We start from the raw sequence: 12,877 nt of genomic DNA, 5'->3' as shown, positions 1-12,877 counted from the left end.
GCCCCCTAGTGTTAACACCTTCCCTGCCAGTGACATTTTTACAGTAATCAGTGCATTAGCACTGATCGCTGTATAAATACCAATGGTCCCAAAAATGTATCAAAAGTGTCCGATGTGTCCGCCATAATGTCGCAGTCCCAATAAAAATCGCAGATCGCCTCCATTATTAGTTAAAAAAATTAATAAAAATATTAATAATAAAAATGCCATAAAACTACCCTCTATTTTGTAGACACTATAACTTTTGCGCAAACCAATCAATATACGCTTATTGCGATTTTTTTTTACCCAAAATTTATAGAAGAATGCATATCGGCCTAAACTGGGGAAAAAAATAGCTTTTTTTTTATTTTTGGGGAATATTTATTATAGCAAAAAGTAAAAAATATTGAGTTTTTTTCAAAATTGTCGCTCTTTTTTTGTTTATAGCACAAAAAATAAAAACCGCAGAGGTGATCTAATACCACCAAAAGAAAGCAGTTGTCAGTTAAAATTGTCAGTTAAAGCGACACAGTGCCGAATTGCAAAAAGTGCTCTGGTCAGTAAGGGGGTAAAATCTTCCAGGGCTGAAGCAGTTAAATTAAAAAAATTGTGTTTACAATCATATTAAAAGATAGATGCATGGTTAGGTATTGAAAAATTTTTTAAAAAAATGTATTCGCTCATCTTTTTTGTGTAAAAAAAAAAAAAAATTAGAGAGAGATTTTATATATATATATATATATATATATATATATATATATATATTTATTATCTCACTTTGATGCAGAAGCCTTTTTACACTGCCCAGCAAGTAGGGACCCATAGCAATGAGAGTGTCAGTATGTCCTCTTCAGCATGGCGCATGCTCCTTACAGCTTTATATTTTCTGAATCGATTACAGTCTATGAGACTACAAGGCTCGTTCACCAAATTGAAGAGGACATCTTAGCGCTAGCGATCCTATGGAAATCCGATCCACTTGCATGTTACAGGAGCTTATGCATGAGAACATATTTTTCATAGTATTATTAGGGAGGGCTGGGTGGGAACATGTTTATTTTTTTATGTCTGATACATGTTTGCATGAAACCTTTTGTGAACCTTTCTATTCCCCAAGAATATTAACACAGTGGTACATTTCAGTATATTACAATCTTTTCAATGGTCTGTTTCAAATCCATTCCTCCCATTTTCAAGATTTGCAGTCTGCATAGAACTAATTTGATTTTTCTGTAAAAGCCAACTAACCAGCTTTCGCCTTCTCCAACCACTGCTATTGGGTGCTGGTATATTTAGAGAGTAATATCACATGACCATTACAGGAGAGGTAAAGGTTTCTTTCACATGTGGGCTGTATATAACATCCTGGCTTCTCCTTCTCTGACTTGTGCAAGAGGCAAGATGGCAGCAATCAGTGAAAAGGAGGGACAGACTAGAGAAAAGGCTTTGTTCACAAATTATGAACCAGTGAGTTGTTTATATGCTGAATAGTTTGTATTTTGTAGTGTCTTCTGTAAATAATGGCAAAGGAACCACTTTAAGGACCATGTCAGATGGGTGGTTATGCTTTTGGTAACAGATCGCCAATAGAAGAATCACAGGCAATCAGAGGCTTTACCTTACCCAATCACACTCTTAATGATCCAGAACACTGCAAAACATTCATTACCACCAATGTGCATGGAGGGAGCTACATCATTCTGTTTCAGCTAGTAAGGGAGACACTCCATAACAAAAGGTGAGTGGTCTGTTAGTGATCCTGTTACTGGAAAGTTGTCACCAGTGACAAGATCACTTCGGTGAATGGAAAAACAAACCATTTAAAGCAGAACTATAGTTTTAACAATTTTTTTATCCCCTCTGGGTTGTTCCAGTTGGGAGTCTCATTCATTTTAGCTACATATGCATGGAACTAAATTGTTTGTTTTCAAATTTGTCTTGAATTAGCTCAATCAGATTTTATTGAGATCAAATATTTTGGAGTATAAATTAACCTCACCGTGATGTCAAAACAACACGCACCCTAAAGCGCTGAGCATGTGATACAAATGAAAATAAACACAAATCCCTGAGAAGTATTTTAGTTTCATTTTCTTGTCTACAACGTGATCAGCTTTTGCTGAATGCGCATGCATTAAAATCGATTTCTACTTTTGTGTTGTTAGTAAACTTTGAAATCCATAACCACCCGAGATAGAAAAAGCAGATAAGTACTTACCATGGTGTCCCGGCTGTTGGTCGCTGTGCCTGTACACCTGCCAATGATCTTGTCAATGCATTTTTTATGTATGGCAGCATTGCACTCTGCAAGCAATAGAAACAATTTGTACCCATAGTCACAGACTACAAAGGCATTACAGATTGCAACAGAGAGAAAAAAAACGATACATATTGGAAAAATAGCAAAGTCAAAGCGAGGTGAATAGAACCAAGGGGCCACCCAAATGGTAACATGGTAAAGAGAGAAACTTAAAGTGGTATCAAACCAAAAACATAATCTATTTCAGCTTACCAATCATTAGAGATTAGTGGTTGTATTAGGTTTCTTTCTTTAGGCTTTTTCCCCCTCTGTATTCCCTTGGGGATCTGGCCAGTAACACACCTCCTGGATGAATGAACGCAGGGGACAGATTTGGACAGCAGTATTGTCAGTCCAGGAGGAGGGGAGTGTTAGAAGTACTATCACATTTAAATGCAGTAACAAACTGAAGCCAAACGTCAGCTCACACGTTATAATCAGTTACAGCAACAGTTTTTTCCTTTTTGGATAAAGGTTTTGCGTAAATAAAAGCTGATCATTTTAAGCACCCCTGCCAGTGTTAAATGGTCTGTCTCATCCCTGTAACTGCAAGAGAGCTTTTCTGTTGAAAAACAACAAACTTGGTAGCTGGATCACCAGATGAAATTGGAGAAGAAAGAAAGCTTTAAAAGGGAAACTAATACAGCCATCACAATTAAGAATTGGTAAGCTGCAATATAATAAAGGTTTGATTTTGGGTTTAATACGGCTTTAAATGATCTTTCTTCAAATTGAAGGGCAATCAAGACAGATAAAATAGAACTAAATCAGACTAATGGAGATATCCATACAAATTTTATCTGATGTCTATCATAAGAACAACTATAAAAGATTGCCTTAAAATAGAAGTATGGGCTTGTCTTTTTTTTTAGATGTATACTTACCTAGGTGGCTGCATCTGTCCCCCCAGCACCTTTACACTGAGAACCGAGCGATCGAACACCGCCAATCGCTCGGATCTGACAGCTCCCTCAGCAGAGAGCTGCTCATTAAAACTCCAGAAATATAATGATATTAAACCATGTTGCCTTCCAACATCGTCAGTCAGCGGCTCGGCTCTCTGATCCCTCCTCGCTCACTGGAGCACTGAGCTGTGGAGGGGGCAGAGCAGCTCGCTGAGAGCCTGAGCCGGGTGTCAGTCCAGGCACCTGGCGTATCCCGTCTTCCATTGTCGTGATGACGCGGTGCCTGGACCGACTTCTGTGATGTCAGCAGAGAGCGGAGAGCTTCAGCCCGCTCTCTGCTGAAAACGGGTCACAGGAGCGCAAACAAGCCGCACTCCTGTGTTCCATAGGAGTACAGACAAACGTGCTTTGGCTATACTTCTTTAAAACAACAAACATACTAAATCTGACTACAGGAAACAACCAGCTAACAATGTATCAGTCACCAAACACAGACACCCAAAAAAAGATCTACTTATATGCTTTGCAAACATCCGTAACCCCAAATAGATTTTGGGGTAACCAAGTGTCTACTGGCAATTAAATTCCAACACCCAAATGATAAAGTAACTACTTTTCCAAGCTGCTAGAAGGGTTTAGTATGCTTCAACAAATTTCATTGTTTGTTAAAAGTCTGCTGAAGCCTACTAGCAGTGATATTCGGTACTCCAATTAAAATCTGTTTAACATATCCAAAATTAAAGCTGCTGAGTGTGTTCAAGGCTTCAAGAAAGCTGCTCAAAGCTTGCCAAAAGCTTCACAAATGCTTGGTGTTCACACTGCTCTAAGGCCTAGTTTACACTTGCGCTGAAACAGAGTGGTTGAGGGTCATTTTTTAAAGCTCTCCTACAGCCCAATGCCACACCTGTCACATAGTTTAATGGTGACCTGAACCACACAGGGGTGGTTACAGCAAATATTTGTAGCACTACCCCGTAAGAGCCACTAGTATTTTTCCCAGAACTTCCCTGGTTTCAGCCACGCAGCCAGGCACACAGAATTTCTTGCAGTCAGGTACACACAACATCAGTGCGTTACTCCAATGACCACACTAGGGGCTGTGTTGGGTTTTTTTTGTTGTTTTATTTTAGTTTAGGAACTGGGATAGGAGACGGGAATAGTAGAATACTACAAATTAAGGACAGCTTTCCTAATGGAACTGTGTAACAGACAGTACAGGATTGAGCAAAGTTCCTTGCAAAGAGAAGAAATTGAATGGACCTTGCTCTTCAGGACACCAGCCGGTGCCCTCTTTAACTTAATTCTAGTACCCAAAGGGGGAATCGGAAGCACAAGTCACTAGGATCCATTTAGTGGGTCTGTACTCACAAGGCCCTGGTCGCAGATCACCTTCCTCTGATACCAGACAGGATCCGTGGATATCCGCCCTCAGTCGGCTCTCAAGAGAAACCTGGGCTTCAGCATTCTGGCCCTCAGGTTGTCCTCCTAATGTCGCATGGTAACTTATGCTGGGAAGAATCAATGTACCCCCTCCCCAACTGGACCTCTTCTCTCCAGGAAAAGACCAGGAGCTCAGGTGCTTCCTGAACATAAATACAGTCACCCAGCATGCCTAGGGGTACCTCCCCTTCCGAATTGGCTGCATCCATATTCATGCTTTTCATATGAATGGTTTCACCTACAATCCAGAAACTTCCTAGGTTGCTTGGATATAGGGAAACTCAAGACAGCGTGAGAAGCATCAAAGCACCCTGAACAGGAAGAACTAAACGATCACAGCTCCTGCTAAGCAGACAGCCCAATTCAATTTACCTGCTGCTTCTCTGTTAAGCAGAGGGCCCAAAAACTATTCTAACTACTCTAGCAACTAGCTAGGAGGGTGCTACATATATTCTACTGCTACCAAACGCAACCCATTCAAACGAAAGGGGATGCACCTTAACTGCGGGCCAAATGCTAAGCTCATGGTTGCTGTGCAGTGTTCCTATTCCAAAACTCAGTTCAGCTGAAAGGCATTCAGGAGGTGGCAGTATAATCTCCTTAATACACATATACAAGCTGGACCTCATGTGAACTAGTCCTCAGAATTTTATTTTGTCATAAAATTTGAGCACTGTAACAAGAGGCATAATAAGACAGTGGAAAGAAACAACTGCCACAGTACACTAAATGCACCTGCAAAAAGCATACAGACCAGCAGCAAAAATCAATTTTTGTTTAGCAAACACAAGAGCAAACAATGACCAAAAGCACCACCTTGGGCTTAAGACAGGAGGGTCAACAACTGATTAATAAACAACAGATTAATATTTATTTACTTCCCTCTGAGGTGACAGTTAATGAAACTTCCAAAAAATGACAACCAAGCTGTTTAAAGTGGTTGCAAAGCCATTTTGTTTACATAATAGAATCCCCTATGTTCCATTAAGTTATGTTCTCCAGAGTATGTTCTATATAAAAAAATATGTAGCTTCATACCTTATTTCAGAGCACCCCTCGGCACTCACGCGACTGCCTGCCGCTCTCCTCCCCTGGTCTGATAACTACAGTGGGAGGGGCTGAGAATCCCCAGCTGACGTCAGCCGGGAGGAGGAGAGCAGTGGGCGGTCAGGTGAGCGCTGAGTAGCACTCTGAAATAAGGTATATAGCTACATATTTTTTAAATACAACACACACTGGGCACATAACTTAATAGAACATAGGGGATTCTATTAAACAGTCATTTTAGAAGCAGGAGGGGTGGGGCGGGGAGCAGATTGGCACTAACACTAGCTGACAGGCAGGGAGGAAGGGGGAGAGAGGACAGAGGAGAGACAGCGGGATTACGGAGGCACAAACTGACCACAGTGTAAGGGCTCAGCAGCCATGATAAACATAGTTTACAGAGGGGAGGGCAGCACCAGGCAGGATCAGACAAGTGTTTTAGATGATACAAAAGGGACAAATTATACAGCACAAACACCTTCCTGTCTGGCCTATAGCAACATGGCGGGTGGGCGGTGGCTCTCCCATTCTGACTGGACGTCATGACCCTGGGGGTGCGCAACGAGATAATCCGTATTGCGGTGTTTCGCTCCGACACAATGCATCTCCGATCAAAGTAAAGAGCATATGACGTAGGTTCTTTATCGTGTAATCAGCTGTGTCCAATCACATCGTAACTAGGAAGTGGCAGTTATCGGTATTCCTCTATTCTCGCAGACAGAGCGTGAGTAGAGGAGAGTCGGTAAGCAGCTCTCCTGACAGGGGGGGATCTGCAGTGATTATCAGTGCAGCCCCATCAGCGATGCCCACTAGTGCTCACCAGTGATGCCTGTCAGTACCCATCAGTGATGCCTGTCAGTGCCTCCTCATCAGTGTCACCTATCAGTGACGTTTATCAGTGCGCATCTATGCTGCCCATCAGTGCGCATCTATGCTGCCCATCAGTGCGCATCATTGCTGCCCATCAGTGCGCATCATTGCTGCCCATCAGTGCGCATCATTGCTGCCCATCAGTGCGCATCATTGCTGCCCATCAGTGCGCATCATTGCTGCCCATCAGTGCGCATCATTGCTGCCCATCAGTGCCGCCTCATCAGTGCTGACCACTGCAGCCTCATCAGTGGACATCAGTGAAGTAGAAAACAAACTTATTTACAACATTTTATAACAGAAACAAAGGAATTTCCGGTATTTTTACATTTGTTTAGCAAAAAAAAATAACCCAGGTGGTGATTAAATACCACCAAGAAGAAGATCAATCTGTCTCTAAAAACTGTAAAAATTTAGTCTGAGTAAAGCGTTGCATGACTGCGCAATTATCATTCAAAGAGCGACAGCACTGAAAGATTAAAATTGGCCTGGGCAGGAAGGGGGTATAAGTGCCCTGTACTGAAGTGGATAAAGGAACAGGATCAATTTTCTTTTAGGGTTACAACCACTTTAACCACTTAAGGACTGCCCACCGTATATATACTGTGGCAGGGTGGCCCTATTGCAGCAAACAACGCACCTGTACGTTGTTTCATGCACGACACACTGCGGGTGCGCGCGCTGCATGGCGGGGATGCTCATGCGCGGGTCCGGCTGCCGCCATGTCTGCCGACACCCTTAGAGAGGCAGAACGGGGATCTGCCTATGTAAACAAAGCAGATCCCCATTCTGACAGGGGAGTACAGAGAGATCGTCTGTTCCTAGTGATCAGGAACAGCGATTTCTCTGTATTGCCAGTCCACTCCCCCCACAGTTAGAAAGCACCTCCCTAGGACACACTTAACCCCTTCCCTGCCAATGTCATTTATACAGTGCATATTTTTAGCTCTGATCACTGTAATAATGTCACTGGTCCCAAAAAAGTGTCAAAAGTGTCCGATCTGTCTGCCGCAATAAATCGCTGATCACCGCCATTACTAGTAAAAAAATTAAAAAATAATGAAAATGGCATAAATCTATCCCCTATTTTGTAGACGCTATAACTTTTGCACAAACCAATCAATATACGCTTACTGCTTTTTTTTTTTACCAAAAATACATAGAAGAATACATATTGGCCTAAACTGAAGAATAAATTTGTTTTTCTTACATTTTTTTATTGGATCCATATTATAGCAAAAAGTTAAAAATATTGTTTTTTCAAAATTGTCAGTCTTTGGTTTATAGCGCAAAAAATAAATACCGCAAAGGTGATCAAATACCACCAAAAGAAAGATTTATTTGTGTGTAAAAAAAGGACAATTTTATTTGGGTACAGCGTTGCACGCCCGCGCAATTGTCAGTTGAAGTAAAGCAGTGCCGTATGGCAAAAAATGGGCTGAAGTGGTTAAGCAAAGATAACCTTGCCACCATGCTCAGATCCTCAAAATACAAACAGCTTGTCTGGAATCGCAGAAGCAAATCATAAATGTAGTCATTATGCAGTAGTAAAAGATACATCATAGTCTATAAAAAAGGAAAGGATGGGATTGTAGAATTCTATTGGAAATGAATTATTTCTGAAAGGTAAATTGTTGAAGACAGCCCAAGAGAGATCTGCTGTAAAGTCTAAAATAATTTTTTAAGCAAAACAAAAAGCTTGGGTTTGTATATATCTAAGTATTAAACTTACGTCTGCATTTGTAACCTTGTTTGTTCAAGCCCCTGTAAAATAAAAACACAGTTTAGAGTAGTCAGTGGCACTTCCCATGCAGAATTATTTGCTTTCCTGACAAACAGACCATGCTTTAACCCCATGACTAGCAGAAATCTTCACCGTTCAATGATGTTACCTAATATGCATAGGTCCATGCACACTAGGCAGCTGAAAAAATGACAGAACCTCTTGCAGGAAACGCAGTATAAAAATGCTCATAGCGGCTCGTACTGCACAAGCATTTATGGGAGTTTATGGGCATTATCTTTTATAAGCGTTTTTTCCCAAAACATTCCCCTCTGCTCATTTTGCACTATAATCAATGTACAGTTGAAATGCTGAATGCTCCTAAACACCGCGTTTATGCACATTTATGCGTGTCAAGCTGTTTTTTTTCTGCATGAAAGCTCCTCTCAAAAACACCATTCTTATGGGGTTTTTTTTCCTGCCTGAAAACACTTCTCTGCAAATATGCCTGTAACCTCCCTAATGTGCATGGACAAACAAACAATCTAGCATAGAGCTGCTTCTATAGGCTGAAAAAAATAATAAATGAATAAAAAAAAGCCAAAAGCCTGTATAAGCAGCATTTGTTATGACCAGTGTGCATAGGCCCTAATAGTTCTTTCATGTCTGTTTAACTGCTACTGGGGCAGCAAGCACTGAGAGGGGGGTGGCAGCAGGAAGCAATCAGAAAAAAGCTCCCTACAGTAGACAGTTACCATAACGAAATATTAAAATATCAGGATACCTTTTGTATAGTACATGCTGAAAATTACACTGCTGCCATATCAAAGCCCCCCTAAAAGCTACTGATCACATCACCAATTACCAAACAGCAATATATTAAAAGTTAAGACACTTTTTAAACTATGTTGTTGGTTAACAAAAGCAGTTTGCAAATTCACGGCTACGTGCTGTTAGGATTGGCTAAGTCCTCCTTACCACACAAACTCTTTGCACACAGAGCAAAATGTTGGCTGACCAAAAAATGTGGCAATGAATTCATGGTTCTTAATGTAGTGTATTTTTGCCTGTTTGATGGCTCCTCTCCTCCTGTTTATAGTCACCAAGCCCTCGTCTTCCCGTATCGACTGCTTGCAATCTGTTAGGACAGAACAGGTGACAAAATGAAAGAACGCTACAGATGCACGAGTAATGCTAGACAACAATGAAGATTGAGATAGCCAACAAACAACAGTTAGAGCAGCTATTAGTTTAGGAAATCAATAAAAATTAAATAAGACTAAAATATATATAGTAATGTCAATAAACATTTTGCTTTGCATCAACAAGGTAATATTTAAAATACTGGATAGCAATGATAAAAATACATGCAAAAGAACTGTAGCTGCTAATATCAGTAAAAATAAAAAAAAACAAATTATTTACAAGACAACAATCTTTTCAGCAGATGGTGCAGAACAATGAAGAGGAGCAAACTACTGCTGTTCATGCACTTTGAACAACAAAAGATTAAAATAAATCAAGATATTAACAAAACATTGCAAAACGTGCAACATTTGATTTTGTCTTTACAGACCAAATCAAACAAATATTATATTCAGCAATACACTTCACATAGCCAAAAGACAAAACAGACACATTGAAACAGTCAACAGGACTTCCTCATTGTGGAACACATAGCTGCTCCATGGCAAAGACATGCAGGTAGGCAGTGCAATGACCCACTCCAATGAACAGACACAGCACCTTGCATTGTAAGAGATAGAGCTCCAACACAGCTATCCTGGACTGTACTCAGCATAAACAAAGACTAAAGACCTGCTCTGTATAACTCTGAAAACTCAGTGATGTACATGGGAGGGGGAAAGAGACAGAGGGAGTGAGCCAGTATAGCGCTTTAAGGGAAATACAAAAACTGAATAGTGAAGTAAAGATAGAATTACACTAGACTCACACTAGTGCTGCTGGATAATCATGTATTTTCTGTGCTTTGTTGCATGCTTTTTATGTGTTTTCATTTTTCCTGCGTTTTTTCTTGTAGAAGGAAGAGACTGGTTACCAAGCACAAAACCCTGACAAAAATGCATCAAAAAAGGCTGTAAGGCCAAAAATGGACTATGCTGCACCAACAAAAAAAAAATTATTTTAAAAATAAAGGACCCGGACCTTTTCAAAAATCCCACTGCACTATGTTGCAATGATGTGAATGGGCACCACAGAGGATTGTCATGTACTGCCAGCTCTTCCATGCCATGGAGTAGCCTACAAATTCAACAGTTTATGATAAACTCTATTTAACATTCATAGTTCCAGGGTGGATAAAAATCAATGTTTTTTTTTTTTAAATATCAAAAACCATCAGATTTTTTTTATTTAAAATCGATTTTTATCAAATTTATTTTAATCGGAGTAAAAATCTAATTAAAAGACACTTTTCTATTTAAGTTGCATTAATAATTTAGTTTATTCAGCATGAAAGGGAGCCTAGTTATGTAGCATGAGGCTGTATATTCTGCAATATTTACATTTTTGGTAAACTCATTCAATGAATCAAAGCTCTAAAAGCTGAGAAAACATGTACTGCATTGATGCATTTACACAATGTCACAGTAACCATGAGATAAAACAAAGTTCAGGAATATTTCTTTATCCCATTGTTTTGAAAAAAATCTATGTACACTACAAACTGTATGATTGAACCGGTTCGGATATAGCTGTTTTACTAACCTGATAACTTATTATTCTAAATAGGAAACCTTAATTTTCTTTGCAAATATTAAAGATTCTAAATACCAGCAAGAATAAGTCCTTACATTTAAAGGGCACCCATCATTTCAGATCCATCATGGCAGCGCCTGTTAGCCGGTATACACTCACCTGCTCCTGCCACGTCCCTCACCTTGTTGTGTCACTGCCACATCACCAGCCATTCCATTAAAGTAAATGGAACTGTCGGTGAGTCAACAGCGGGTCGGAGGAGGAGCCGCTGTGGGACAGAGATGACAGTTGCTCTTTAAAAATTATGATTTAAATCGACTTGATTTAAATCAAGCCTTTTTACTAGTAATTTAAATCGACTTGATTTAAATCCACCCTGTTATACACATACAAATTTTAGCCAAAGTACGACCTAACAGTTTCTAGTTATTGTGCATTTTTAAGGGTATTATCTTTTGTAAGTTCTATGTAGTCATATTTAGATCTCATGAATTGCACTTATTAAAGAAAACCTGCAAAATGCAAATTATGGAGGTTGCTTTAGCTGACTGCTTCTGAAAATACTAGTTGCCTTGTGTCAAAACTCTCGATAAAACAACAAGAAGTAAACAGATCCGGAGTTCCGACTATACTCTTACTTGCTAATCTGCATACTTTTTCTGGGTTATAGATTCAGAAAGTATTAAAGGAGAAGTATGGCCAAAGCTCTTTTGGCCAAACTCCTCCTGTAGGTCACAGCAGTGCACTTATGCTGCGTACACATAAGCGGACTTTATGGCAGACTTTGCCCGGTGTACGGGATTTCGTCGGACAACTCGATCGTGTGTGGGCTCCAGCGGATTTTGTTTTCTCAAAAGTTGGACGGACTTAGATCTGAGACTTGTTTCAAATATATCTGACGGACTCCAGTCCGGTCGAAAAGTCCGCTCGTCTGTATGCTAGTTCGACAGACAAAAAGCCACGCTAGGGCAGCTATTGGCTACTGGCTATGAACTTCCTTGTTTTAGTCCGGTCGTACGTCATCACGTACGAATTCGACGGACTTTGGTGTGATCGTGTGTAGGCAAGTCCGTTCATTCAGAAAGTCTGTCATAAAGTCCGTCGAAAAGCCTGCCGGGCAAAGTCTGCCGCAAAGTCCGCTCGTGTGTACGCGGCATTAGTTCTGCAATCCTGTGGTCCAGATTCAGCCAACAGTGGGCAAAAGACAGCGATTAACTGACATGGCAGAGCCAGTCCATGCTCTGCAAGGATCCCGACGGTTATGTTGGGATCCAACCAGATGCCTGACTTGTAGTTGGCTCAGCCTCTCAGTGTGCCACTGAGAGCCTGTGCCAGCTGCTCCCACCCCCTCCATAGGCGGGTGCTCACGTAAGCACTGGAGGGGCATAGCACAGAGTACTGACAGTCATCAGCTCTCTGCTCACTAAAGACCATGAACTGAGCGATCAGCAGTCATGTGGTCACTCAGTTCTCAGTCCTAAAGCTGGTGGGGGACAGTTGCAGCATCAGATCGATCCTGCAGCCACATAGATTAATATTAATGATTGTTTTTTAATCCCGAACTTCTCTTTTAATACGCTAAAAGAAAACAAGTTTAAAGAAAACCTCTACCAAGAGTGCTACGAATACTGTCAATACTTCTGAAAACCCAAGCTGTCTGGTTGTCCCTGTATTTAACAGTTACCTGTTATTGTTTAGAATGTAAAAACATAGGGAAACTATATCATATCTGTGGAATCCAGGTATGTTTCAATACATGCAGTCTGGCTATAACCCCCTGCCAAAGTTATCTTAACCCGCTCTGTGACTATTATTACTTCTTTTCACTTTGAGGCAACCAAGATTCACAGGCTCCCGCTGTATTGTTTTCTGACATTTTTTGTGATGACTTGACTT

The 12,877-nt window shown here is 40.6% G+C and overlaps 1 protein-coding gene across 4 annotated transcripts in view; it reads right to left on the bottom strand.

Annotated features, from left to right (window-relative positions):
* Positions 1 to 12,877, bottom strand: part of PRKCD (protein kinase C delta) — a 184,301-nt gene that overhangs the window by 83,242 nt on the left and 88,182 nt on the right. For all 4 annotated transcript variants that reach the window (XM_073592511.1, XM_073592513.1, XM_073592512.1 and 1 more), the window contains exons 5-7: positions 9,242 to 9,401; positions 8,273 to 8,304; positions 2,201 to 2,286 (exon numbers count right to left, since the gene is read on the bottom strand). In XM_073592511.1, coding sequence (XP_073448612.1) covers positions 2,201 to 2,286; positions 8,273 to 8,304; positions 9,242 to 9,401 — 278 coding nt within the window. The remainder of the gene's footprint in view (positions 1 to 2,200; positions 2,287 to 8,272; positions 8,305 to 9,241; positions 9,402 to 12,877) is intronic.

Source organism: Aquarana catesbeiana, linkage group LG07 (genome assembly GCF_042186555.1).
Source record: "Aquarana catesbeiana isolate 2022-GZ linkage group LG07, ASM4218655v1, whole genome shotgun sequence".
Lineage (NCBI taxonomy): Eukaryota > Metazoa > Chordata > Amphibia > Anura > Ranidae > Aquarana > Aquarana catesbeiana.
This window is presented reverse-complemented; position numbering and strand designations above follow the sequence as displayed.